Genomic DNA, 27,203 nt, shown 5'->3' on the forward strand with positions numbered 1-27,203 from the left:
CACTGCCAGGGGACCAGGGTGGCTGGATCCCTTCAGTGCTTTGGCAGCAGCTCCTCTCTTGAAGAGAGAGATTATCAGCAAGATCATCAGGGCCCACTAAATAGCCTTTGCAATGCAGATTGTTGCTGTGGAAGCCAGAAGAACAAGAAGAGCCTCCGCTTGGTTTTAAGAGAGAACAGTCCCCCTGGAGTTCAGCCCTTCTATGCACTCAGCATGTGCATAGTTATGGAGATGGCTCTCCTGCCCTTTCCAAGACTTGAAGGTGGGCTATGACGTGCCCTCCATTTGAACCCTATTGGCATTTCATCTGCAACCCTGGGGAGCAAATCAGCCGGAGGGAGAAAGGGCTTGGCTTGGCCAAAACCACCCAGCGCTCCCCTGGATGAAGGAGGGCTGGAACCCCAGTTTCCAAAGTCAGTCAGTCAGTCAGTCTCTCTCAGATGGCGAAAGGCAACGTTTTCCTCTAATTATTTTTCAGTCACCAAGAGTAAGAAAGACGTCCTCCAGTAGCCAGTCCACAGTCATGATGGCACAGCCTGTGTTCTGGATGCCTTTACCGCTGGCTCAGCTCCAAAATGAGACGAACCGTGACTGCAGGGACGCGGGGCTGGAGATCACCTGTGCCAGGCCTGGTTCTGGTCAGGCTGTCTATGCCCTCCACTTAGCTGACGGGTCATCAGAAAGGAACTGGGGAGCCCTCTTTTTCTTTTGCCTAATCTCTGACTTCCCAGAGACGGCCTTCCCTCCACAAAGACAGCAGCATTGACTAAGACATGCTCCCAGTGCAGCGGGTGGGTGCAGCGGGGGGGAGGAGAGGCTTGCCTTCAATGGCGAAGCCTCCCTGCAAAGCATCCTCACCTCAGCCAACAAGAGCAGCTCTGCAGGAGAAAAGCTGTTGCTTCAGCTGGAAAATGGGGGAAACTGCCATGGCGGGGGGGGTGGGGTGGCGGGGGGGACGGACAGAGGATGGGCCGGGTCGGAGGCAAAGGACTTCTCAGCCAGAGCGTCAAACCCTAACTGATCTTGTGGTAGCATGCATCACTTGTCCCCTTTGCTAAAAAGGGTTTGGCTTGGTTTGCATTTGGATGGGTGATTACATGTGAGCACTGCCTGGTGCAAGACATTCCCTGAAGGGATAGGACCATAGCTCAGTGGCAGAGCATCTGCTTTGCATGCAGAAGGTCACAGGTTCAATCCCTGGCAGCATCTCCAGGGAAGGCTGGGGAAGACCCTGAAGAGCTGCTGCCAGTCAGTGTAGACAATCCTGAGCTAGAGAGACCAATGGCCCGATTCAGTATAAGGCAGCTTCCTAAATGGTTGTAACTGCTTCACTTCTACAGCAGAAAAAAGGTCTATTGCTATTCTTAAACCACTGTGAGGAGGGAGCAAAATCTGTCTTCACTTACCACAACAGGAGGCAAGAGTGCAGATTTTGTCCACCTGACTGGTTCTAGTACCCCTTCACTTATTATCAGCATACAAGAGCTACACTCGGGGGAGCAGAGCAAGAGGAGGAGGTGAGATCATCTTCCCCTTAGGGTCCCGTTCTCGTAAGACATTTGGACTAGAACCTTTGACTGCTCCACTCAGTCCAGAGGGCAGGTCTCAAGGAGGCCCCAAGAGCATCCTTCCCTGGCCACCCTCCAGGAGTGGTCCACCCCCCTGGTCTGGCTAAGAGTCCGTAGGCCCAGACGGAGGAACAGCAAGGCACGGATCTTCAAAATGCCGCTGCCAGCATTCAGTGGTGCCAATCTGATGGTGCACTGCAGCCTCAGCCCTGTGGCGGCCGGCTGATGCTGATTGGGCTGCAGCAAACTGAGCAGCAAGCAGAGGAAACTAGCTCCCGGGCAGGGATGCCGATCGAAATGATCATGGACTCCTCCTCAGAGTGAAAGGAGCTGAACGCCTCCTCCCTCCTCCTCCCCTTCCACCGCTCATATTCAAAAAGCAAAAACATTTCCCTTACTAGGGCATTGTAGAGAAATCGCGACCAAGAGGCTCGCTTTACCACCAGCCCAAGAGAAGCAGATATCGCTTAGGCAGCAGCGGAGGAGGAGGAGGAGGAGGAAGGCCAGCACTGCACAGGCCAGGGCCAAGCGCACCCGTAAGCCGTGCAGGAGCAAATGCCGCCAGGCCACTCGGCTCTGGCTTACAGCCCAACCGCCACTGAGGTGGCAGCAGCAAGCAGCACACTGCCAGCGCTTTTCTCACCCAGGTGGGACTTCAACAACACTGTCCAGTACCCTTCCAAAGTCACGGCCGCCGGGTCCCCGGATGTTGTTGGCCTACAACTCCCCCCACCCCCCGCCACAATGGCCAAAGGACTACAACTCCCATCACCCCCACCACCATGGCCTTCAGCTGCTGGGAGCTGTAGGCCTACAACATTGGGGGGCCAAGTCCGAGAAGCCCTGCCTTCAAGCATCGAGAACACCACTCACGGCCAGAGGCTTCCTGCTCTCCAGGACAGCATGAGGGGCTGTTGTGGCTGGAGATGCAGGACGGCCAGGCCAGCTGAAGGACCCCTGGAGGAAGGGAGATGGAGCCAGCCAGGCTGCACACCCTGCCTCCTGGAGGGACTGGTGGCCATCGTGGCCAGATTCACACTCCCACCTAGGGGAGTTCTGCACACCAGAGACCACGTTTCCGCTCTTCTGGGAAGCAGAGCTGAGGGGATGTAACTGTAGAGCACAGCAAGAGGCAGCTGCTCCTCTCACACCTACTACACAATGATGCCCTGGGCCAGTGCAAGAAGCAGACCACGCCAGCCCTTCATAGGAACAGAGGAAGCTGCCATATACTGAGTCAGGATGCTGGCCCATCTAGCTCAGGATTGTCTACACAGACCGGCAGCGGCTTCTCCAAGGTAACAGGCAGGAATCTCTCTCAGCCCCTCTATCTTGGAGATGCTGCCAGGGAGGGAACTTGGAACCCAGATGCTCTTCCCACAGCAGCTCCATCCCCTGCGGGGAATCTCTTCCAGTGCTCAGACATCAAGTCTCCCATTCATATGCAACCAGGGCAGAACCTGCTTAGCTAAGGGGACAAGTCATGCTTGCTCCCACCAGACCAGCTCTCCTCACTTGGCCTTGTTTGCACTGTAAACTCCCTGGTGGCATCTCCAAGATAGGGCTGAGAGAGATTCCTGCCTGCAACCTCAGAGGAGCTGCTGCCCGTCTGGGTAGACAATACTGAGCTAGATGGGCCTATGGTCTGACTCAGTATATGGCAGCTTGCTACGTTCCCATGTAACAACAAGGTGCGGTCTTTTCATTCAGAGACTCCTGAAGCGGTTGGTCAGAAGGAAGCAGCTCACTCCTGTGCCACTCACACACCTAGGCGGACAGACCATGTCAGAAGAGAAGAATCTTGCTGGATCTCACCCTGTGTCCTGTTTCCCCAAGTGGCCCACCAGATGCCCCAATGGGGAGCCCACCAGCAGGTGGGGGCGGTGCCATGCCCCCTCTCCTGCTGTTACTGCCCTGCAACTGGTCTTCGGAGGCATCCTGCCACTAAGCCTGGAGGCAGCCTATGGCCATCGAGACTAGTAGCCACTGACAGACCTGTCCTCCATGAATTTGTAAATGGACAAAGTACCAAGGAACGGAATGTCTCTCCTTCCAGAGACTGGGGTGAAGAAGAAAGAACAGAAGTGCTGCGCTCCCAAGCCGATGCAGACTCTCTTGGGGCATTCACAGGTCACTGTGTTTCAGTACCGTGACCTTGGACTCAAATTTCATTAAACGATTGTATGTGAAATGTAGCAACACTCTCCATATGGTGACACTTAAACCGTGTCCAAACAGTCCTGGCTTAGTTCCGTGGAGATACAAGGAACAAGGGGAGCCCTCCGCCACGGTTCCCAAAGCCAGCCACCCTCAAGAGTGGCACCCTGAAGGCTTCCCGTGGCATCGGCCAGCGAGCAGTTCTCCTCTGGCCCTGCTCTCTCTTCCTGCCCACTCCAACCTGCCAATCAGCACTTGGGGGGTGGGGGGTGGGCTCCTCTTCCCTTTGGGTCTCTTCTTCGGCTCCCGTTGTGTATCCAGTTCTCTTAAGAGCCGGAGGCTCCAGTCGGCTTCCGGAGTGGTACATACGCCGTCGTAGTCACGTCAGAGTAACTTTATATGGCAGTTGTGCTTGCTGCGGCTACACTGAGGTTTCCCGCAACCAAGGTGTTCTGAGCGAAGGGTAACCCACCCCCCACCCTAAGCACGGGGGAAGGGGCTTCAGAGAGCCCCCCTCGAGTGCCGCTCCAGGACCCCCTTCCACCAGGCCTTTCAGGAAGCAAGACCGGCCACTAACCCTTTCCAGATCAATGCCACGTCAAGGACAAAGCAGCTCTCAAGGGGCTGAAGCGAGTTCGGCAGTTTCCAGCTCAGAACGAGGATGTACTACTGCTATTGGTAGAAATAGTACTAGTTACTACCAATTAGTTACGATGAGTTACTACGAATATCGATATACTGCTCTTCAACAAAATTCTCAAAGCGGTTTACATAGAAAAATAAATAATACATGAATAAGATGGCTCCCTGTCCCCAAAGGGCTCACCATCTAAACAAGAAACATAAGGCAGACACCAGCAGCAGCCCCTGGAGGGAGGCTGTGCTGGGGATGGATAGGGCCAGTTGCTCTCCCCTGCTCAACAGAAGATAATTACCACTTTTAAAGATGTCTCTTTGCTCAGTTAGCAGGGGTTAGCAAGATGTAAACAGGTCCGTGTGAGAGGATCCTATACGCCAACCAAACTCTCCATTTTTGTAACACAAAGGAGAAGGCAAGTAAGGGCACAACGCAAATGGGCCAACTTGGAGACTCCTGAAATCCAGGGGTACCGATGAATTCTCCCAAGGGTACGCAGTGACCAAAATGAAGGGGCTTGGGGTAAAACCACCACACAGTTCAAGAATACACACATTCCAAGTACCCATTAACTCCCTGGTATCTTTATCAAGCATGCTCTCCACCTCACGCAAGGTACAGAGCAAAACACTAGGGAGGGTGGGAAGGTCTTCTGATTCCATCGCTTCTTCCTAGGTCCCCACCCACCCCACAAACACACACACACACACACACACCATGACCTTCACTGTGGCTGAAGTACAATATGTTCTGTCACCCAAAGCTTCCTTCTGATTCTCATGATTAGCATGGAGAATTTGCCAGACTCTCTCTCTCTTCAAGGGAGACTGTTGGCTATCGAGTTGCAGATCTGACATTTCTGAGATTTTTTTTTAAACATCTCAATTGCTTTTAACCCGAAACAGGCAATCAGATTGGAACGCAAGATCAGAAAGGCTTCAGAGGCAACCAGGAGGACAGCCCCATGCCCCCACCCAGGCCAGGATTTGGGGAGAAGCAGCCCCTTAGGCAGAAGTTACACCAGTTTCCTCTTTGTAATGGCTCCGGCACCCAAGGAAGTGGCAGCAGTTACAGAAGGAAGCCCCCCCCCCCCCGACACACACAGCCAGGGCTGCAGCCACGGCCAAGGAAGCGGGAGCTGAAGGCAGCCACCTGAGCGCAAAGAGCAGGACTCGGAAACATTTCCTTTCCTGCTTGTGCTAGAGGTCCCAGCACCACGTCAGTCCCCCCTGAAAGAAACAGGAAGCCCAAGCAGAGGCTGGCCGCCCACTCCTCCTCGGGAGACAGAAGGGCACTGCCTCATTTCCTAGAACCAGGACAGCCACCCTCTGGGCTCCAGCAGAGAGGCAGGTTTTTCTCCGAGAGTCAGGCACGCAAAGCTCAACACCCCCCACCCCCCCAGCCCGGCCTTCAGCTCCACTGACGTACCTCGGAGAGGCAGCCAACTTCCGATTCCAGCTGTGAAGACACTTAGGCCAGAGGCCAAATCAGGACCCACCTGGCTGTGCCTTTGCCCCTACCCCATATGTCCCCCATAGTCCCCTACTAGGTGTTTCTCGTGTGGGTGCCACCTGATCCTCCAGCAAGAGCCACATTCAGAAATAGCCATTCAAAGCACGGAGGGAATCACATGCCGGCTAAAACTTTACTTCCCCGGTCTTTTAACAGACCTAAGTTAGAAACACACAGTTTTGAGAGTTGGGAGGGTCCCTGGAGGTCTTGTCCAACCCCGGCTCAATGCCGGAATCTCCTAAAGGATCTCTGACAGGGGCTGCCCAGCCTGGTTTTGAAAACCTCCAACAAAGGAGAGCCCTTCACTCCATGAAGCAGGCGGTTCCACTGTGGAGCAGCTCTTACCACTAGGAAATCCTCCCTAATGTCTGGCCTGCACCCACTTCCTTGTCACTGCAACCCACTGGGTCTCGTCCTGCCCTCAGGAGCAACAGAGAACGCGTCCGCTCCTTCTTCTGTGCAACCGCCCTTCTGAGATTTGAACACAGCTCCCACGTCCCCTTCCATCTTCTCTGCTCCAGACGAAACATACCCAGCAACCGAACCATCCCTCACAGGACTTGGCTTCCAGACCCCTCCCCACCTTGGCTGCCCTGTCTGAACCACTCCAGCTGATCAGTATCCTTCTTGAGATGCAAAGTGGCTCGGTGTTCTCTTGCCCTCTCTATACCTCCCTGGAGGCACGAGGAGTCCCTTCTCTCTTCACGAAGGCACTGTTGCCCTGTTGGGCCAGCTTCTCCGTACAGGAGAAGGAGACCGCTGCAAAAAGGGGCATGAAGCAGCTCCGCCTTCTCTTCATGGCTCACCCTCTTCCCCAGCCCACAGCCCTGCCACTTCCTGGACCTTCCTCTCGTTGGGGGACACAGCCAAGAGACCCGTCGTCCTTCGCCTCACTCTCAACCCTCAGCTCCAGCCGTCCCAACCCCATCCCTCCCCACTCAGCTCAGGCCACCCTTGGTCCTCCTCCTTGGCGATCTGCCCCTCTTGCCCTTGCCTCCATTGGGGTTTTTTTGCATCCACAGGGGTCTCTTGAGACATCTCTCCTTTCTCCTTTTCAAGGGAATGGTTTGCATTTGCTTTTCAGCATGCCCCAGCCCTCTCGAGCCCCTTTCTCCTTCCAGATGTCCAGCCATGGGGTCCTTCCTGGGTTCTCCTCTGAGCTTCTCTGAAATTCAGGGTACACGTCCGCTCCCCCTCAGTCTTCCCTCCGCTTGGAGCTGCACCATACCAACAGCTCGGGCTGTGGTAACTACACCCCAAACACACACCAGCAGCATGTGCAAAATACCGGCTGAAAACGCAGAGCAAGGAGCAGCCAAATCCCAACCACCATGAATGCAGCCCTTCCTTGCTTGACTGAGATTCCAGCCATTTCAAGTGTGAGGTGAACAAGTCAAACTTTTCAAAAGCAACAATGCAGAAAAATGCTACCCACCCACATGTGCAAACACCCAGCCCCAGACAGCCTTCTGACAAAGCCTACCCTACCCCCCTCCACTAAAGTAGAGCAGGATGCAAGCAATCAGGTCAGCACAGCAGTCGGCGGGTTCATCGCCACCACAGCGAGGAGGGGGCAGCTGTTCCATACCTGAATGGGAGGGGGCACTCACGAAGCGGCTCACCGCCCCGGATTTTTCCGTCGGCATTCACTGCCAAAGCCACTGGACAGCTGCCCGTATGCCGGAACAGCTTTTTTCCAGGGAGGACATTTGAAGAACTAAGGCAAAGGGAGGTGACAGAGGGGACTAGAGCTAAAGTGACAACTTAAGATCCAGACAGCACACATCTGAGCTGTTTAAGAATCCTCACACATGGAATGGTTGATCTACAATAAAAATCTACAACTTGCCATTAAAACCAGCCTCCTTCCCAGAAGTTGGACAGCAGTTAACATATTGCCAATTTCTCAAAAAGTGACACAGACAGAAGTCAGGGAGTGGCCAGACTGTTGCCCTAGAGGAAGCTGCCTCCTCCGAGACAGGCCCTTGGTCCATCTAGCTCGGTATTTACGCTGACTGGCAACTGCTCTTGAGGGTTTTAGTCCAAGGTCTTTCCCAGCCTTCCCTGGATTGAACCTGGGACCTTGTGCAAGCAAAACATGTGGTCCACCCCCGAGCTACAACCTAGGAAAGGTCCATCAGCCGCTGGTGGGTCACAGTCACCAACTGGAACCTTCAGGCCAATTCTGATCATAGCAGCCAAGGGGAACCTCCAGGTTCAGAAGCAGCAAGCCTCTAAGTAAGAGCTGCTGAGGGGCTAACCATGGGCGAGGGCCGTTGCCCCAAGCAGAGGTATGTGGCTGGCTACCATGGGAAGCAGGATGTTCCCCTCCTCAGGGCCAGGAGGTCTAAACTCCTTCAGACAACTCCAACAGGTATTTTGCAAGTCCTGCAACAGTGGAGAAAAAAAAAAGATTGCTTCACTGCCATCTCTGAACTCCAGCATAGTTGGGGGATGCCTCAGGGGAGCCCAGAAGCAGGAGCTGCCAGGCACAGCCCTTCTCCCACCATCGCTGGCCTGCCACTGGCAGCCAGGGGCCTCTTGCCACTGGAGCAGGAGGCTCCTTTAGCCATCAAGACTAGTGGCCATTGACAGACCTGTCCTCCATGAATGCATCCAAGCCTTGCTTAAAGCCGTCTTAAGCTATCCTGTGCCAACAAATTCCACTGACTAATAATGTACTGTGTCAAGAAATGTTTTCCCTGTCTGTTCTGAATAAGAGTCATTTTAGTGGATGATCTCCAACTTCTAATGTGATGAGGAGAGGGGGGAAAAACCATCTTTCTATCCACCTTCTCCATGCTGGGCATAATAATTATACAAACCTCTTTCACGTCCCCTCTTGGGTCACTTTTGGTTGAACTAAAAAAAACCAAAGTGTCAACCTTTCCAGAGGCTACGCCCTGCTCGGAGGCACACAGAAGTCCTCACCTTGCTGCTGCCTCTGCTGCTGCCGGTGGAAAACTGCGGCCACTGGACAAAGAGCAGCACCCCTTGGCAGATCTCATATTCCCCGGTTCCAAAGGGTGCGCATTTGTGCCCTGGTGCTTACAAGTAAACATGTGGACCCTTACAGTGGCAGAAGGCATCTAAATCAAACATTTAAGAACACAGGAGGCTGCCCTATACCGAGTCAAGCCCTTGGTCCATCTAGCTCAGGATTGTCGACAGCAGACAGTACAAATTCACACCTATTATGCTCAACAGTCCTGCTGGGCATTTTCAGAGTCCAAAGTTCTTGGGCCCTGGGCATTTAAGAGAACATCTTCTTTGTTATGAACCCCACCGCCCATTGAGATCATCAGGAGAGGTCCATCTGCAGTTGCCACCAGCTCATTTGGTGGCTACTCGGGGACGGGCCTTCTCCATTGCTGCCCCGAGGCTTTGGAATGCGCTCCCTAGTGAAATAAGAGCCTCTCCATCTCTGACAACTTTTTTAAAAGTCTTTAAAGACACACCTATTCACCCAGGCTGTGAATTAACTATTGTTTTAACAGTTTTATCATCGTTTTAAAATGTTGTTTTAAAAATCTAAATTGTTGTAATGTTTTAACTTTTACTATGTCATTTATTTTGTTTTGTCATCATTTATTTTAACTAACGTTTTAGTTGTTTGTTTGTTTGTTGTAAATCGCCCAGAGACGTGAGTTTTGGGCGGTATAGAAGTGTGTTAAAAAATAAAATAAAATAAAGTGGAGCATTGGCAGCTTTTATCAATGAGTTATTTTTTTGAAATTGGTGCTGATATGGTTTTATTATTGTTTTAATTAGGTCTGGAAGCTGCTTTGTGGATTCTTCTGAGCTGAAAGCAGGGTAGCAGCCCTCCTCCAAGGAGTGAGTGATGACTTCCCCAATGGGTCTCCATCTCAGCAGCTGCACTTCTTTCCAGCAGAGCCCCAGAGAAACCTCGGCAGTCCCGTCACCTTGCTGGGCCAAAAATAGCCTCGCAGGGGAAAGCAAGCCAAATGGACACCTCAGTTCAACTGCAACTCAAAATGCAGAAGCAAACAGCAAGCAGGCCAGAGGAATAGCAGGTCTAGAAGCCAAGGGGAGGGAGGGGGGCAGCAGCACGGGCGTCTTCGTCCCCTCCTGCTCACACATCCACTTGCGTGATCACGCTCTCTCTCTCTCTCTCTCTCTCACACACACACACTCTCTCTCTCTCTCTCTCTCTATTCCTGTAGAACATTCACACACTCCATATCGCCCACAAACATCCCTCTATAAGTTATCCTCAGGTTCCCCAGAGTTCATTTCTGCTGTCACCTCCCAATAATTTTGGCAAGAAGCAGCAAACTCTTGCTGGTCCCAGGGTATTCCCAAGGAAGAAGACTGTACAACTCCCAGAACTGCTGAATCTGACCCTCTCGTGTTCAGTCCAAATTCTGCCCCCACCCCCCCGGCCATTTAAGTCTGCAGCTTCTAATGGTACCCTCAGGGATTCAGCTTTCCCCCTCTTATTTCTAACAACACTTGGGAACTGCCAACATGTAGCCATCACTTGCTCTTCTCTTCATGAAAACAAACCCAGTACCTTAACCCAAAAGGTCCTCCAACTTGGGTCCCCCGATGCTGTTGGACCACAATTCCCATCATCCCCAGCTGCAATGGCAATGGGATTTGGGTCTCCAGACGTGATTGAACTACAAGTTGGAGAGCCACTGCCTTAACCCTTCGCTAACGCAGCTTGCCTTTCAAGCAGTCTGACTTTCTTCCTGGTTTTCCTATCTGCAGATCCCTTCTTGAACTGCGCTGGCCATGGGTGGCATCGGTGCAGCACAATGGAGCAGAGCCACAAAGCCACCCCCACGGCCACTTGCTCTTCCAAGAAAGGCTGGGTGCTGTCATGCCAAGCCACAGGGCAGGCAGAGGAGCTTACACAGCTAGCCATGCCCAACAGCCAGCTTCTTGCCCTTCCTGCACTACAGAGCTAACCTGGCAAAGCAACGAACGACGCCATTCCAATTAAAAACATGTTAGATAAATCAATTCCCTTTCGAGTGCACAATGCTCATGCTCTCGGGCTTCCTGCAGGTCAAGAGCCACCTTGAACTCAACCCTGAATCCAGCAAAGTCCAGACAGAGGAGGCCGACCTCTCCTCAGATGAGGAGCCTCTTCCGGCAGAACAATTCCATCCATGGAATCGTTAGGAAGGAGGCTGAAAATAAGACTGTGGATATTATAATGCCTTTATACAAAACGATGGTGCGGCCACATTGAGAGTACTACTTCCAGTTCTGGTCACCATATCTTAAGGAGGACATTACAGAACGGGAGAAGGTGCAGAAAAGGGCAACCCAGATGATCAGGGGCCTGGAGCACCTTCCTTATGAGGCTAGGCTACAGCCTCTGGGGCGCTTTACTTTGGAAAAGAGGCAGCTGAGGGAAGACATGATAAAGGTCTATAAAATCATGCAAGGTGTGGAGAAAGTTGATAGAAAGAAATTTTTCTCCCTCTCGCATAACACTAAAACCAGAAGTCATCCCATGAAACTGATTGCCAAGAAGTTTAGGAAGAACAAAAGGAAGTACTTTTTCACACAACATATAATCAACCTATGGAATCCTCTGCCACAAGATGTGTTGACAGCCAACAGCCTGGATGACTTTAAGAGTGGTTTACACAAATTCATGGAGGAGAGGTCTATCAATAGCTACTAGTCCTGTGGCTATAGGCCACCTCCAACCTCAGAGGCAGATGCCTCTTGTAGCAATCAGTCCTCCCTTGAGTAAACCAGAAGTGAACCCTGTTCTGACTGACAGGCTAGGGAACAGCCACTCAGCACACGGTGGGCGGGACCCTGACAGCCATGCAGCAGGAAGAAAAGCATGTCTTTGTTCTCAGAAGGAGCTAGGAGGGAGGTGAGAGAGGACAGGCGGAAGGCTTAGTGAGGAGTGATGGAATCTTGCTGCCTCATGGTCAACAGCTTGCCTGGAGAATTCTCTCATGGAAGGACATCTGCAGATCCTTGAGAGACAGGATTGCAGGAAGCCTGAATTCTCTCCTGGAATTTGGGGTGAGTTCAAGGGGGAAAGAAGCCAAGGGCTTTTGGCTTCAGAAAGGTTTAGACAGAGAACAGTGTGTTAGTTAGCCTGCGTTAGATTATTTTACTTTGGTGTGCTTTGCAAATCCTTACAACTGGTTTATTGAGTTTTATCTGTACTGTAACAAACTAAGAAGCACTAGCCTGTGCCCTTTCTATCCATCCAGGGGTGCTACAAAGTCTCTGTAACCTGTAAAGGTGCTTTTAAAGGTTCCTATATCCCTTGTCCCTTGCAACAGAGGTGCTTTTTTAAAGTATTCTCGTAATCAGAGTATCTTTACCTGTAACTAAAAGATGAGAAAGCCTCAGACTGAAGCAGTCTGTAGTATTTTGAATAAAGTTTGAATAAAATTCTTTGTATTATACCTGCCTCTGAGTGGATTTTTAACTCGGGAAAAGGGGTTTTACTCTGTGCACACACGTCTCAAGTCTGATTGCTCAGCAACTCACTACCAAGTGTTCTCTTCACGTGTAGGCTGTATGTGGAGGGGTGTTTTTGTAATTCTCCATTGGTAAATAAGGAGAGTTCCCTGCCTACACCAGGGAGGGATTAAACTCAGTTTAAAACGTGGGTGTGGTGGTAGTGAGTACCAATGGAATAGTTTTAAGTTTTAAAGGAACAGCCTTTGCTGAGTAAACATGGGGGGAAATGATGCAGCATTTTTCTTCCCCTGATGTGGGCTTGCTCTGAGACAAAGGCTGGGTTTACATCCGCTATACCTCTCAATACCAGTTGCAGGGGAGTAGGAGAGATGGCATGCCCTCCGCTTTTGCCTGTAGGCTTCCAGTGGCAGCTGGAGGGCCACTGTGTGAAATAGGATGCAGGACTAGATGGGCATTCTTGGGCCTGGGCCAGCAGGGCTGTTCTTATGACAAAGCCACCAGAAGGGCCCCAGAGCAGCTACCCAGAGCAGCCCCAGACTCCCTCATTCTCCCCAGCACTGCAGGCCACCCCACACGATGGATGTCACCACTCCCACTGGATCCTCCATCGCCAAAGCCCCAGTAACTCCATCCATTGAATAGGACTCCCCTGAACTCCCACAGGCCAAAGGACAGACCCCAACACACACACACACACACACACACACACACACACACACACCCGTCCCAGGCTTCCAAGGACATCCCCTTCAAGCTCATTCACAGTGCAGCTGGGCCTGGGAAGCCCTCCAAAGTCGGCTCAGGAGTGCACACCTGACAGCCAGGAACTCAGCTGCAGATGGGCTTACTCAGGAGGAAGACCAACAAGTGAGTCAGGTCAGTTTGTAGGAAAGAGTGTGGCCTTGACTAGGCATACACACACACACACACACACACACACTTCCTCCTGGTAGCTACCAGCAATACTTTGCTGGTAGCAACACTCACATAGGGAGGAGTTCCTCTGAGCAGCACCTGAATAACCCTGGAGGCTGTGTTCCAGAGCACCAGCTGCTAGCCTCCACATGCAGCTCCCTTCCTGTCCTGCAAGCCTGCAAATATGCCTCTACTTAGAGGGCTTCTCCTCCTGCCCCAGACCGGCCGTACCCCTGCCCCAACTGGCAAATGCTGACCTTCTCTCTCTACACGGAGGCTTGGTAGCCCACCCAGGGTTAAGTGCTTGACACAGCATTTCTGTCCACAATTCAGTCAGAAGGTTGGAGAAGGACCCAGCCACCTCACATGCTTCTCACTTGGTTTTCTCTGAAGCAGAGATGGGAGGAGGAAGTTAAAACAATTATTTACATTTATTATAAAAGCCAAGTTGTGAGCCTCCTTTATCTCAGTGGTGACTCCCACACTTTGCATGCCAAGGTCCCAAGGTCAGTCCCTGGCATCTCTGGTTATCCTGGACTGCAGAGCTGGACAGAACAGTTAAGAACATCAGAACAGCCCTGCTGGGCTGGATCAGGCCCAGGGCCTACCTAGTCCAGCACCCAGTTTCCCACAGTGGTCCACCAGATGTCTCTGGGGAGCCCACAGGCAAGAGGTGAGCACATGCCCCCTCTCCTGATCTTGCTCCCCTGCAACTGGTATGGAGAGGCATCTTGCCTCCAAGGCTAGGTATGGCTATAGCCCTCCGACTAGTAGCCATTGATAGACCTGAACTCCATGAATTTATCTAAGCCCTTTTTAAAGCCATCCAGGCTGGGGGCTGTCACCACATCTTATGGCAGAGAATTCCATAGGTTAATTATGCATTGTGTGGGAAAGTTCTTCTTTGAGTTGGCCCTAAATTTCTAGGCAATCAGTTTCATTGGATGACCCCTGATTCTAGAGTTATGCAAGACAGAGAATCATCTCTCTCTCTCTCTCTCCATTCTCTCCCCACCACCATGCAACTGTTCTCAGACCAAAGCACTGGGAGAGACATTGCGAGTCGGAGACGACAACAACGCAGCAAAATAAAACTGCTAATATTATAATGCCCTTAGACAAAACTAGGGTGCAACCACACCTGGAGTACTGCGTACAATTCTGGTCACCACATCTAAAAAAGGACATTGTAGAACTGGAAAAGGTGCAGAAGAGGGCAACCAAGATGATCAGGGGCCTGGAGCACCCTTCTTATGAGGCAAGACTACAACACCTGGGGCTATTTAGTTTAGAAAAAAGACGACTGCGGGGAGACATGATAGAGGTCTATGAAATCATGCATGGTGTGGAGACGGTGGATAGAGAGAAATTCTTCTCCCTCTCCCATAACACCTGAACCAGGGGTCACCCCATGAAACTGATTGCTGGGAAATCTAGAACCAGCAAACGGAAATACTTTTTCACACAACGCATAATCCACTTGTGGAATTCTCTGCTACAAAATGTGGTGGCAGCCAGCAGCCTGGATGGCTATAAGAGGGGTTTGGATAACTTCATGGAGGAGAGGTCTATCAACAGCTACTAGTTGAAAGGCTATAGGCCACCTCCAGCCTCAAAGGTAGGATGCATTTGAATATCAGTTGCAGGGGAGTAACAGCAGGAGAGAGGGCGTGCACATACCTCTTGCCTGTGGACTCCCCAGAGGCATCTGGTGGACCACTGTGTGAAACAGAATGGACTATATGGGCTTCCTTGGGCCTGATCCAGCAGGGCTGTTCTTATGTAGGAGGACGAGATGAGCCAATAGCCTCCCCTATGTAAGCTGCCCACAGCAAGAGGCCTCCACCTGCCTGCTGCAGGGTCACTTTCAGCAAACCTAGCAACTGCTCTGCTCCTGCAAAGTCTCCATCACAACCACTGAGCCATGTTCATCTACTGCTAGTCCCACCTGGCCCATGATTTACCTATGCCTATATTCTTGTTTCTATGCCTCATCTTGCCAAAAAATCTTAAATTTTGTAGAAGCTCTATGGAAGTGGTTTTGGAATGACATAACACTCCGGAGAACATCACATGCAACTCAAAATCTTGTAGATTGTTCAGGAAAGACCCAAGAACAGGTGCTAGTAAGAGCAAAGAGCTGCAGAGAGGGTGCTTTGATTTATTTAATTTATATACCTTAAAAAATCATAAAGTCTCAAGGTGGTTTACAACCCATGCAACAATTGGCAGTTAATACCACTGAAAAGAGCGTTTCCCCCACTCTCCGAAAAATCCACATGGATTTTCAATCCATAACTTCATTCACCAAACCTTCAATACACACAGACACAGTCCCAGAGGAAAATGTTACCCAGACAAGGTTCAAAGACAGCGAGATGAGCAGAATGAGGCTCACTGCAGAACTTGCAGCATCTGGGATAATTTGCCAAGTCCAGAACTGAATGGGCTTCTTGGCACCCCCAAAGGCGAAAAGACTAGAGGTGGAGCGGCTTCCTTTCTCAACAGGGCATCTCATACCTTCCTTGTTGGCCCAAACAAGCCACTTTGGTTGGGGAAAGGAGGATAAAACATGGCAGGACAAGAATTCAACACGCTGGGAGGTCCTCCTGGGACTCCTTCGCCTAAACAGCCGCATGGGATGCAGAACAGCCAGCACCCCTAGCTCAGTCTTTAACAGGGCACGAATTAATTTCTCCAGCATCTAGCTTTATTTCTGTAGCAAAGCTGATTAATGAAAGAATTCAGTTGAGGTTTTCAGCACAAATAAACACAGGCCGCAGTTTCAGAGCCTCTTTTTTTTTAAAAAAAAAAAACGTTTTAAAGCTCAGCAGTTACTATCAGATTGTTAATGTAGCAGTCAAGTACAGTAACTTCTGCACTAGGTCTGGAGGCTGGGCAGGTCTGACTGACTTACCAGAAGAGAATTCAAAGAGAGAACACACATTCAGGTCAAGGCAAAAGATTCTACCCTTCAGACAACAGCACCCATTCAAGCATCCTGGTTCTAGAATTCTTTCATCCATTTGCCAAGTTGGAATGATGCCACAGAACTACTTTCTTCCCAAGGCTCTCTGAATTAGAGAGGTCGTTAAAGAAGACCATTGAGGCCAGATCAGCAGCACAGTTGCCCACCTCCCTGCTTGAGTTTCCTCCCCACACATAGGCAGGACTTTTCCATGTACAGAAATAGGGTTGTGACTTCTTATGCTTGCTCCTGAAGCTTCCACTGCTTTTGGTTTGGTGCTCATGCACAGCACCAGGTACATGAAGCATACATGTGCTGTGTAAGTAGACATGGCCTTTCTTTTGAGAGCCCATCCCAAGCCTCCCACCATGTAACTGGGTGGCCCAAGGAGGTTCTACAGGCACCAGAGCACGCAGCAGAGGCTGGCCAAGGAGCACCAGGTGATCAAGTTGCAGCAGGTGGGCTGCAGGGCTGGGCACCCTCCCAACCTCCCTCAGTGAATGGACAGCACCCTTCACTTACTCAAACAACGCACTTCTGTGAGTGCTCACTCTTGGATGCTGTACAGACATCACATGCCTCAGATTTCAAATACCTCAGTCACTCATGCATTGCTAACATCCAGATTGGACTACTGCAATGTGCTCTACGTGGGGCTGCCCTTGAAGACAGTTCAGAAGCTTCAGAATGCTGCCGCAAGGATGCTTGTGGGTGCAAGTTGCTTCACGAGTATTAAATCCCTCCTGTGTCAGCTTCATTGGCTACTGGTCCGCTTCCAGGCTAGATGCTGGTCAATATTTATCGACAAGGTGCTGGTATTGACCTTTAAAGCCCTACACGGCTTGGGGCCAGGATACCTGTCAAACCACATTCGCCCATATGAATCTGCCAGGGCCCTCTGCTCATCATCTCAGGCCCTGCTCATGACCCCGCCACTAACAGAGATACGGTTGGAGGGGACTAGAGACAGGGCCTTTTCAGTTGTGGCCCCTCAGCTTTGGAACACCCTCCCTGAAGAGCTTCATCATGCTCCCTCCCTCAGTGGTTTTTTTTAAAAAAATCTGTAAAAACACACCTTTAAAAGGAGGCCTTTTAATGCTCCTTTTTTGTTGTTATATCTGGTAGGTTCTTTAGCTTTTTATAATTTTCAGTGTTTAGCTTTTAAAATAACCTTTAATTTGAACCTAATAATGATTATGGTTTTTAATCTGACAACTTTTTTTGTTGTTTAATTTAGTTAATTTTATAACTTTTATTGTATCTTATTGTTGTAAGCCACCCCGAGAAATAGTGCACTGGAGGGGCGGGGTATAAATATTTATAATTTAAAAAGTTGGTGCAAGTATGTGCGCTTTACACATGAGCTACACTTTTGACATGGGGATACTTGCAAAAAACAGGCAAAGAGATGAGACAGTTTCTTGAGCCTCACTCACCAACCATATGACGACAGAGTCCCAGTACGCTACTAATGAATTTGCAAAGCATTATCAACAGTGGTGCCAGATAGGAACATAGGAAGCTGCCTTCTACCGAGTCAGACTCTTGGTCCATCTAGCTCAGAATTGTCTGCACAGACTGGCAGAGGCTTCTCCAAGGTTGCAGGCAGGAGTCTCTCTCAGCCCTGTCTTGGAGATGCCCTCCTCTATTTTTCATTTTCAGCTGGCCCAGGAGAAGCATTAAATTTCTCAACAAAGTTGCTGACAGTGAGCTCCTCGGGAGGCATGGAAGAGGAAGGCTACTACCACTGTTCCCTCTAAGGTGCGCGCACTCACAGGTTTTTGGATGTCCACTCAGTTCATTTTAGACCCTGCTCAGGTTGAATCAGGGAAGGCCCCACTCTGAATGCAGGTGCACGCACACTGCCTGGATACTGCCGCCCAGAACAAAACTCATTCCACACAGAGATGGAAAAAATTATAGGGACCACTGGCTACTACCTGTTCTCGATGGGGACACACTTCCCTAGGAAGAGGAGGTGGACCTTGCTTTGCTGCTTAATGCAGTGGCAGTGACCTGGAGTGACTTCTACCAGCTTTGGCTGGCGGGCCAGCAGTAGTCCTTGCCCACCACTGGGGTCCTGTCTCCATCACGATAATATGTTCTACAAGGAGCTGTTCTTCCAGCCATAAACCCAAAGAGCAGCTCTGATGGCTCAGACCGAACAGCTGCCTAGCCCAGCACCCCATTCGCCACAGTGGCCCACCAGTTGCCTCTGGGAAGGCTTTTGCTGCTCCCCTGCAGCTGGCATCCTGCCTCTGGACCTGGAAGTCGCATGGAGCCAAAATGACGAGCAGCCATTGATATTGTCCTCCATGAATGTGCTTAATCCTCTAAAGCTAGCAGCAGTCACCACACTTTCGGGGGCAGTGAATTTCATCAACCAATGGTGTGAAGGACTTCCTTTTGCCTGCCTTCAGTCTTCTCCCAGTCAGTTTCACTGGATGCTCCCTGGTTCTAGTGGTGCATGAGAAAGTAAGAAAGTGCACAGAGACGTTTTCTCCACACCATGCTTAACTTGATAAACCTCACTAACGCTCCCCGCCTTACTGAACTTTTCTCTAAACTAAAACACCCCCACCATTGCAGTCTTTCCTTGTAAAGAGATGCTCCAGCCCTCTGATCATTTTGGTTGCTGTCTTCTATACTCTTTCCAGTTCTACACGCTTTTTAAAATGTGGTGCCAAACTGTGCACAATATTATACGATGACAACAATGACTACAACAAATATTCCAAATATGACCGCACCACAGATGTGAATAAGGGCATTATAATGTTCTATTTTTGATTCTATTCCTAATGATCCCTAGCATGGAATACCCCTTCTTCACAGCGGCCACACACTGAGCCAACATTCTCATTGTGCTGCCCCCCACCACCCCAAGATCTCTCCCCTAGTCAGTCACCACCGATCCAGTTCACTGATGCACCCTAGAACATCCTATCCCATCACCGATATTTGACTCAGGAGTTCTTCAGACTCCCACCCTGAAATGGCCCGTTCTGACACAGGTTCTCATCCCATGTCATCTCTTCCCATGAGCACTTGGAAGAGATGACATTGCACTGGTTTTGAGGGCAAGTGCATTTTGTGACCACGTGTTCCCAGGCTCATGTTCAGGTGCTGGTCGGCACCCACAGGTTCCTCCGTGCTCAGTAGGGGCAGGCAGGGAGGCCTTGCTCCACGTTTCTTCTTCCACTGCAGTGCGAGCTGAGGGGGCAGTGCAAAGCCTTCCCTGAGGCGGCACCCACGCTGTCCAACGTCCTCCTCCCACCTACCACAAGGGATCTAGCAGAGACCAACACACTTGCTGGTTCCCAAGCTATTTGCTGGTGTCTGTTAATTATGTCAGGCTGAGATTCATTTTGTTGCCATGGAATTATACTGTGTTTACTGCATTTTTTTAATTGCTATTTTGATATATTGGACATTGCCTTATGTGCTCCATTTCTGAATAGAAAAGCAACTCAAAAATACATTTTTCCAATACATTAATAAGGATAGAGTCACACACCAGTGTTCCCTCTAAGGCATGTGAATGTGCACACACTCACAAGTTTTTGGATGTCCACTCAGTTAGTTTTAGATCCCGCTCAGGTTGAATCAGGAAAGCCCCATTCTAAATGCACATGCGCACACACTGCCTTGATACTGCCACCCAAAACAAAACTCATTCCACACACACCTGAAAAAAGTTAGAGAGAACACTGTCACACACAGAGAGGGAGAACTGAAGCCACGGCACCCATGATCCACATAGCAAACCAGCAAGATAGGATATACCTGGGATTTGATGTCAAGCCCCACGTGTCCCAGTCAGCACTCTGTGTGTTCTCACAGACAAGTTTATTACTGAGCCACATGAGAAAGCAGCACTCTTCCAGGTTCAAGGAAGAGAAAAGGCCCACAAAAGCTCTCATCCAAAACTCCAAGCAGGCCCCCAAAATCTGTGGTTTTCCCACAACCCAGAAAAAAGAGTTGAGAATCTTCACAGAGCAGCCTGAAACTCCACACCAGCTCAGCTTCAATAAAAAGAGTTTAGTTAACATGTAAATGTACATCTGGTGCAACTGTAATTTTAAACACTCAATCCAGACTCTCTTTTTTCACTTCAAGGCAATAAATTCTCTAGAGCAGTTGATTGGAAATCATTAGATGGCAAGCCTGCAGCCAGGGCCTGTTTTGTGTTCTTTCTACATAATACATATTTATTACGATCAGAAGAGTCTATCAAGGTGCTGTCATGTTATCATTATGGAATTTTAAAAATGGCAAAAGCTGGTTATCTTTAACCGGACCATCCCTAAATGCTGAAAACTTACTTGTAATTTTTCACAACCACAAGAACTCTTCATCTAAGACGGACATCCAGTGCAAACATTCAACTAAATCTGGTTAAGAACAGAAGGAGCTGCCCGACATCCTAAAGCTGTGCTTGCACAAACGGGGCTGGTTCAAGAAGATCACACAGCTGCCTGGAGTCACCAGGGTCTTCGAAACAGCACTACGGTGCTCTTGTACAAGAGTCCCCTGGCAAACAGACAAGGCTGGCCTCAAGCCCATGCCGTTCTCATCTGGAATGCGAGAGGCTCGCACTGGCGTGTCTTTTCACAAGCACACCCTTACTTGGGATGGTGGCCGCCATATTCTGCATTTGAAATAATTGATCTGCAGGAGATCCTGGATTTTCCTAACTTTGCCTCATGGCAGAAGATGAACTTGAGAACCTTCAGGTCCCTTTCATTTCTGCACAGAACACAATATAGACGTATGTCTTCACATCCTCTTCCAGAGGGCTAGGACCGTTCAGGTTAACACATGAAAACTATCCCTTCATGATAAAGAGAGAATGAATCTTCTGCTGATAATTTCTGGGGTTGACTGAGTGGAGCAAATGGGAAGAAAGAAACTCTGAATCGCTTTCTGACAGCTCCTTAGGCTTCTTCTCAGCTTCAAATAATAGGCAGGAAACAAGACTTGACTGCTCCGGCATTTTAAAAGGAGATACACAGCATGAAAAGTGCTTGAAGAAGCCTGGTCATGGTGCTCTGCTGAGTAAGGGAGAGAGCCTCCAAGCCCATCTCATTTACTCCTGTCATGATACAAGAGGAGTTCGAGCGGTGGCGGGGGGGGGGGGGGAGGTAAATATTTAAAGCATTGACTCATTCCCCAACAGTTCTGTGCAAAACCCCAGCTTCACGCTGCTTGACACCCTGGATTATGTCAGCCCTGGTTAACTTCTACAGACATCCTCATGGTACCTCACCTGATGCTTCACAGGCCAAAGAGCATGAAGCAGAGCAAGCCAGCCAAGGACCCCACAACACCATGGATGACCCAGGGTGGCACCCAGAGCTACAGCCAGCCTTTTCAACTGTGCTGTCAAGGGCTCAGGACAGAGAGGAGAGAACCTGCCTTCCTTCCACACAAGGGCCACCTCGTGCTGCTGGTGACGGGATGCTTGCAAAGAATCCCCAGTGGGCTCTTGGCCTGGTCCAGCAAGGCCACTTAATGCTGATTAGTTGGGCCTTAATTGCTAAGAGGTGCTGAGCAGGCCCAGCTTCAGCATGTGGCCTCTTTAGGCAAACGCCAGGGCTCTAGCACCAAAGCAGGGCCTGCCACCACTGCCGCCTGCACTGGGCCCCCCCGGCTCCTCGCAAGCACAGCATCATGTAGCAATGCTGCATTGTGGGAGGGATGAGAAGAGGCTCCAGCTGCACAGGCACCAAGGGGAAAGCCATTGCCTAAAAAGCCCACCAGAGCCCCACAGTGCCGGGAGAAGGCTGCAGCTGCCATATTAAACCACCCCCACCCCCAGTGCCTGCATGTAGAGTTGCCCCAAAGTGATTCTCCACCGGAGCAACAGCAGCTCCAGTCACACTGAGAGAAGAACTGCTGCCCAGTAAGCATGGCAGGGCCCACATCCAAGGAGAGGGAGTGGGGGGGACACTCATCAGAGAGCACTTTGTGCACGGCCCCTGCAACCTGGATCCAGCCTGCTTCTGAGCATGCACTCTTGCTGGCATTTCATGCAAACTGATTTTGACCTAGCAAAAGCAAAAGACAAATACTTAAACAACAACACACAATCAGTGAAGCATGAAGATTTGAGTTAAAAGAAAGAGGTAGGCCACACTAGGCTGGAATCATGTTTTTACCGACCTTCTGAGGTCGGTAAAATGAGTACCCAGAATGTTGGGGGCAATATGCTAAATCATTGTAAACCGCTTAGAGAGCTCCCAGCTATAGAGCGGTATATAAATGTAAGTGCTATTGCTAATCAGTCCACACCGAACCAAGAGGGCAAGTGCCGATTCTCCCTCCCAGAGCAGCAACAGGGGCCCCCTCCAGACAGGATTCTGCATCCCTCGATGCTGTAGGCACCCTTCCGATTTCCTACCAGCGTCCCTCTTTGCACTTCAAAGCAAAACAGAACTCAACTCTTTGTCCAGGCTGGCTCCTTGTGCAAGAGTGTGCAAGGCAGGAGTGGCAGAAAACTGAGGCTTCCTTCTGTTCTTGCTCACAGATTGACTGGGGAGTTTAAAGGACACTTGCCCTGTTTTGAAATGCAGCTCCAGCTGGGACTGTCCCAAGCCTGGCAAGCACCTGCCATTCTCACACAAGAGGGACCACCTCCTTGAGCTGGGCTGGTTGCGGTTTCAAGAGGATGGTCTCTCCTGCGTTTTATTAAGCTGGCAAGCTGCTTCGAGGAAGAACTTCCCCCGTTGTGTCTCTACCATCAAGGAAGGTCCGAGCAGCGAGGTGTTTGCCGTTTCCCTCATTTGATTTATTCATGTTTTGGCTGTTCTACTTATTATCCCGTTGTTGTAATTCACATGTGAATTACATGTTAATACAATATTTCTGGCCCACTTGGTCAATTTCATGCCAGACAAAAGGAGAGATAAGTAAATAAATATTTAATTCCTAAGGTGAGCAGCTCAACTCTTTTGAGACAGCAGCTGCAGAGGGAGCCTCTTTGGGCAAACCACGCAGCAAAGCTGAAGCCGCCTTTCAGACGTGAGCTGTAAAGCAACTCTTCAGTGCTGCAGGACACGTTTCCTTTCACTGCTACAGACCAAAGGTAGAACAGCATGTTAGGAGAGCAGCACATGGCTCCCCCCCCCCACATGGGCTGCCTGTTTTTCTCCCAGGCAGATCCAAGACCAGAAATGAGGCTGACAGGAAGAAGAGGAGGAGGAGGGCGGGCCGGCGGGCAGGGGAATCATGGCAGGAGTTAAGCAATCCCTCCTACCAGCCCTCACAACTGCTAATCAGCAAAGATGTGTCTGTTGAAGAACCATCTCCTTTGACATGGCTGGAATCCACAGAGAGAAGGAGGACTTCCTTTGCAGAGCACAGGGGAGAACTCTGGGGCAGAGCCTCACACAACTGGACTCCAGAGAACCTTTCTTGGGAAGGGAGAAGATGAGAACCGTAACCCTGAGCACGGGAGAACAGTACAGGCAAAAAGCACACATTGTTCAGCAAGACCTACCCAAGTGCCAGGCCTGTTCTCTTCTGTTCAAGCAAGAGCAGCTCCGGACAAAGGCAGCAATGGGCCCATTCTACTCTGGCCGGGAGTCCAGCCCCACCTCTGTGTACTTTTGGGCTCCAGGATGTAACAATAGCAGAAAACAACAACAAAGGGTGTAAAGCTTGGATAACAAAGAAAGGAGAAGGCACTGAACATTTTTAATGCTGAGATAATGTGGTAGCCTTTTTTATGGATTTAAAAACAACAAACAGAAAAACTGATCATGTTTACTCAGAAGTAAGTTCCAAGTTCAATGGGGCTTACTCTTTAGTAAGTGGTGTGCTTAGGATTGCAGCGTTGAGCCATAAGATGACCAGAGCAACACAGGTTGCCAGGCAAGGCCACAGTACTGATCACTTTAATTATTTTAAAACATGTTAGACAAATATTTGATCTGGTGTAGGGTAAAGAAGCAAACTGCCTAGCTGGCTACGTCTGCTAAAAGAAACAAGGTTATAGCCAGCTGTAAAAGTGATTATCCCCCCATCAACACCAAAGAGAAATTTATCACTGCTCCAGCAGATCCTTTCTGAACACAGAACCGGAAGCGGACACTTGGGGGAGCATTGGGCGGGCGGGACATCTGTAAGGAAATCACCTTCAGCTCAGTTATGAAAAGTACACAAACTCACCAGGCAGTCATTGTGAATAGCCTTGTTAAAACATCAAGAGACCTTTCTACAACCACCTGGCCACAATCACCTGGCATACATCACAACGTCCATTTCTTACTACAGACTCCAGCTACTTCATCACATCCACAAGGTGAATCTGCACAGCTCCAGCCTGCATCCGAGACAGTGGGATTCTACCCAGTCACTTCTAGATAGTGCCCAGCAAGCATGGCATTTCAGAACCACAGAAAGATTCCTTCTCCTGGCTGCAATAGGTGGGCCAAGCCATGTCTGAATCATGTCTAAAGCGGCTGGTGCTCCTGGTCTCTCCATGCCAAACACACCAGTTGTGTTGGTAAGAGAGATGCCATAAGATGCCCAGTGCTGCCTAGGAAGCCCAGAACAGCCATGCTAGATCAGGCCATGATTCACCAGGTTCCGCTTCTTTCCTTCCAAGAGCAAACAGCTGCTGCTCACAGGTCATGAAGGCAGCTCCCACTCCCCCAGATCTGCCATTCCTCTACAGAGGCAGTGTGCCTAGGAAGGAGCTACTTCACTCTCATGACTAACGGGCACTGAGAGACCTTTTCCTCCTCCATAAACATGCCTCATCCTCTTTTAAAAGTCACTTAGTTTTTAAAGCCACTTCAGTGCTGGCTGGTAGTATTTGATTCCACAGACAGTGAACTGTTGCCTTTGGTTACCTCTTCCTCAACATACTGAACTTATTTGTGTCAGAGCGGGGAAATCTATCATCCACAAAGACCCCCTCTGCAACCTGGGGACCCAAAAGACACAACCATTCAGAAGCTGGTGTGCAAGAAATCCAGTCGACATGCTTACAGCCTCTCAGTCTCTGCCAAGCCACCTGATACAGTTATGTCAGTTAAGGTGATGGTGACATGCAGCTATTTTAAAGACTTGTGATGCAACTATAGGGACTTTCAATAGGAGAAAAGCGTGAGTGCATGACCTGGCCTCCTCTCGTGCAGGGGGCACTGATCTCATTCCCAGACACTAGCACTGACCAGGGGCCGTGGATTCTTCTTCACTACCTTCTGAAGCAGTGTCAGTTACCAGCAAAGACACCTGAGCTCAATTGCAGGGTCAACTGCAGACTTGACTCAGAAATATACCAAATCTTCTATTCCAAATACACTTTTCCAGCTCTGTCTCCAGCCAGACAGAACTTCCTTATTTGTACCTACTTGGTGTTGTCTGCACTAAATGAATCTGAGACCTGCAACTGATCCAAAGTTGGCAGTTGAATATTCTCTGGTCACAACAATTAGCCTAAACTCTGAAACCAGGTAGTCAGGAGAAGACAATGTCTTCTTTCACAGATGTTTGTGAGTGCCTTTTCATCTCCCAAGCCATTCAAACAGTTAACACAGAACACAGGAAAGCACAACATTCAAATAATAACTATTCTTAGGGGCTGCTTAATACAAATGGTGCACAATGTCGATTTCCTATCCTCGTATTCCTCAAAGAAAACCAGAACAAGAGTCTAGGGTCCCTGTGGGGTATGATGGTCTAGAAAACACAGCATCTAAGAACATGAAAACTTAAGTTTTGAGCACAGATAATAAAAGTTGGTGTGAGAATATAAGAAATACTACTGAAGTATATCATTCTCTTGTGAAAGCAGCCAGAGTATCTATGACTGACTAATCACTTCAGTGCAGCACATGGTAAATTGGGCCGAAAAATCCCATGCCTTGTCACAGTCACCAACGGATGAAGGAGGGGGGAAACACACATACTTCCCTATTCATTCCTGACAGCTTTTCCTTACCTGCAATTGTGGCATCATCCAGATGGGTACCTGGGGGCCTCTCCCCCTGTCCTTGCTGCAGAAGAAAGCCACAAATGATCCACACAGCCACTCTAGACCACACATCCATGTTTTGTATGTCAAAGAAGATCCTTCAGCTCTTTCTGTGTCAGCTCTTCTTCAACATCAGTTCCCAACAGAGGAAGGAGTCCAAATTCCCTGGGACACTCTCGAACTCCTCTCGTTTCCTTGAACTCTTATATTCCAAAACAGTGCAGGAAGTGTCTGCTATTCTCTAAGTGAGGCCACGTTATATCCAGAAGCTGCAGAAGTAAAGGATGGAGAAGCTTTAAGGAGTTTTCCCCTAGTTGCTGAGCACAACTTGAAATTTTGCCCTAGTTGCCCAAAACTATCCCTACATATCAACAACTGGCTTCAAAAAGGATTCTCCTACCTCTAAGAGGGGAAAGTGTCAGCCAAATCCTAAATGTTTAAAGCACCATCAGTTTTCAAAGTGCTATCCAACTGGAAGACAAGGAAATGCATCCTTTAGGGTTGCTTGCTTTCATGAATTATTTACTAGACAAGTATCTTGTACCGCAGCATCCCAGCCACTGTATTGGTGATCCAGGCACATTTCTCACAAGCAGCCAGCAGATATCAAAACGTTTAGCAGGACTACAGAAAACCAATTACACTCTGTGTTTATTTTTATTTTTTTAAGGGCATATGCTCTTCTCTCACCCAAGCCTCTTTCCTACTTTACTTTTTGCTACAATGTGGGGTGCACATTAACTAATGTGCAATGCTTGGTTTTCGGTCTTCAAACGTCAAACAGGAGTTTCGGTCTGACTGTTGGACGCCTAGCCAGCATCCCCTCCTAAGGCAATAATCCAGCAATCTCTTTGCAAGAGAGGCACAGCAAAGCAAATTCAGATACGACAATGCCCTAGAATGCAGGACATGTGGAACAGCGACACAGCTACCAAACATGGATTAAAGGAGGAGAGAGGCCGTCCCTTAATCCAAGCCTTTTTCAGCCTGTCAACCACAAAACTTCCTCAGAACTATAAGAAAGAGAAACTG

At 49.7% G+C, this 27,203-nt stretch overlaps 1 protein-coding gene across 5 annotated transcripts in view; it reads right to left on the reverse strand.

The window, feature by feature from the left end:
- Positions 1-27,203, reverse strand: part of STIM1 (stromal interaction molecule 1) — a 116,450-nt gene that overhangs the window by 87,919 nt on the left and 1,328 nt on the right. For 4 of the 5 annotated variants that reach the window (XM_053307302.1, XM_053307301.1, XM_053307304.1 and 1 more), the window contains one exon: positions 26,139-26,440. In XM_053307302.1, the coding sequence (XP_053163277.1) occupies positions 26,139-26,247 (109 nt within the window). In that variant the 5' untranslated portion in view covers positions 26,248-26,440. Of the gene's footprint in view, positions 1-26,138; positions 26,441-26,571; positions 26,643-27,203 lie in introns of all 5 variants that reach the window. The other variant, XM_053307303.1, reaches the window with a different exon arrangement.

Source organism: Hemicordylus capensis, chromosome 3 (assembly GCF_027244095.1).
Source record: "Hemicordylus capensis ecotype Gifberg chromosome 3, rHemCap1.1.pri, whole genome shotgun sequence".
Classification (NCBI taxonomy): domain Eukaryota; kingdom Metazoa; phylum Chordata; class Lepidosauria; order Squamata; family Cordylidae; genus Hemicordylus; species Hemicordylus capensis.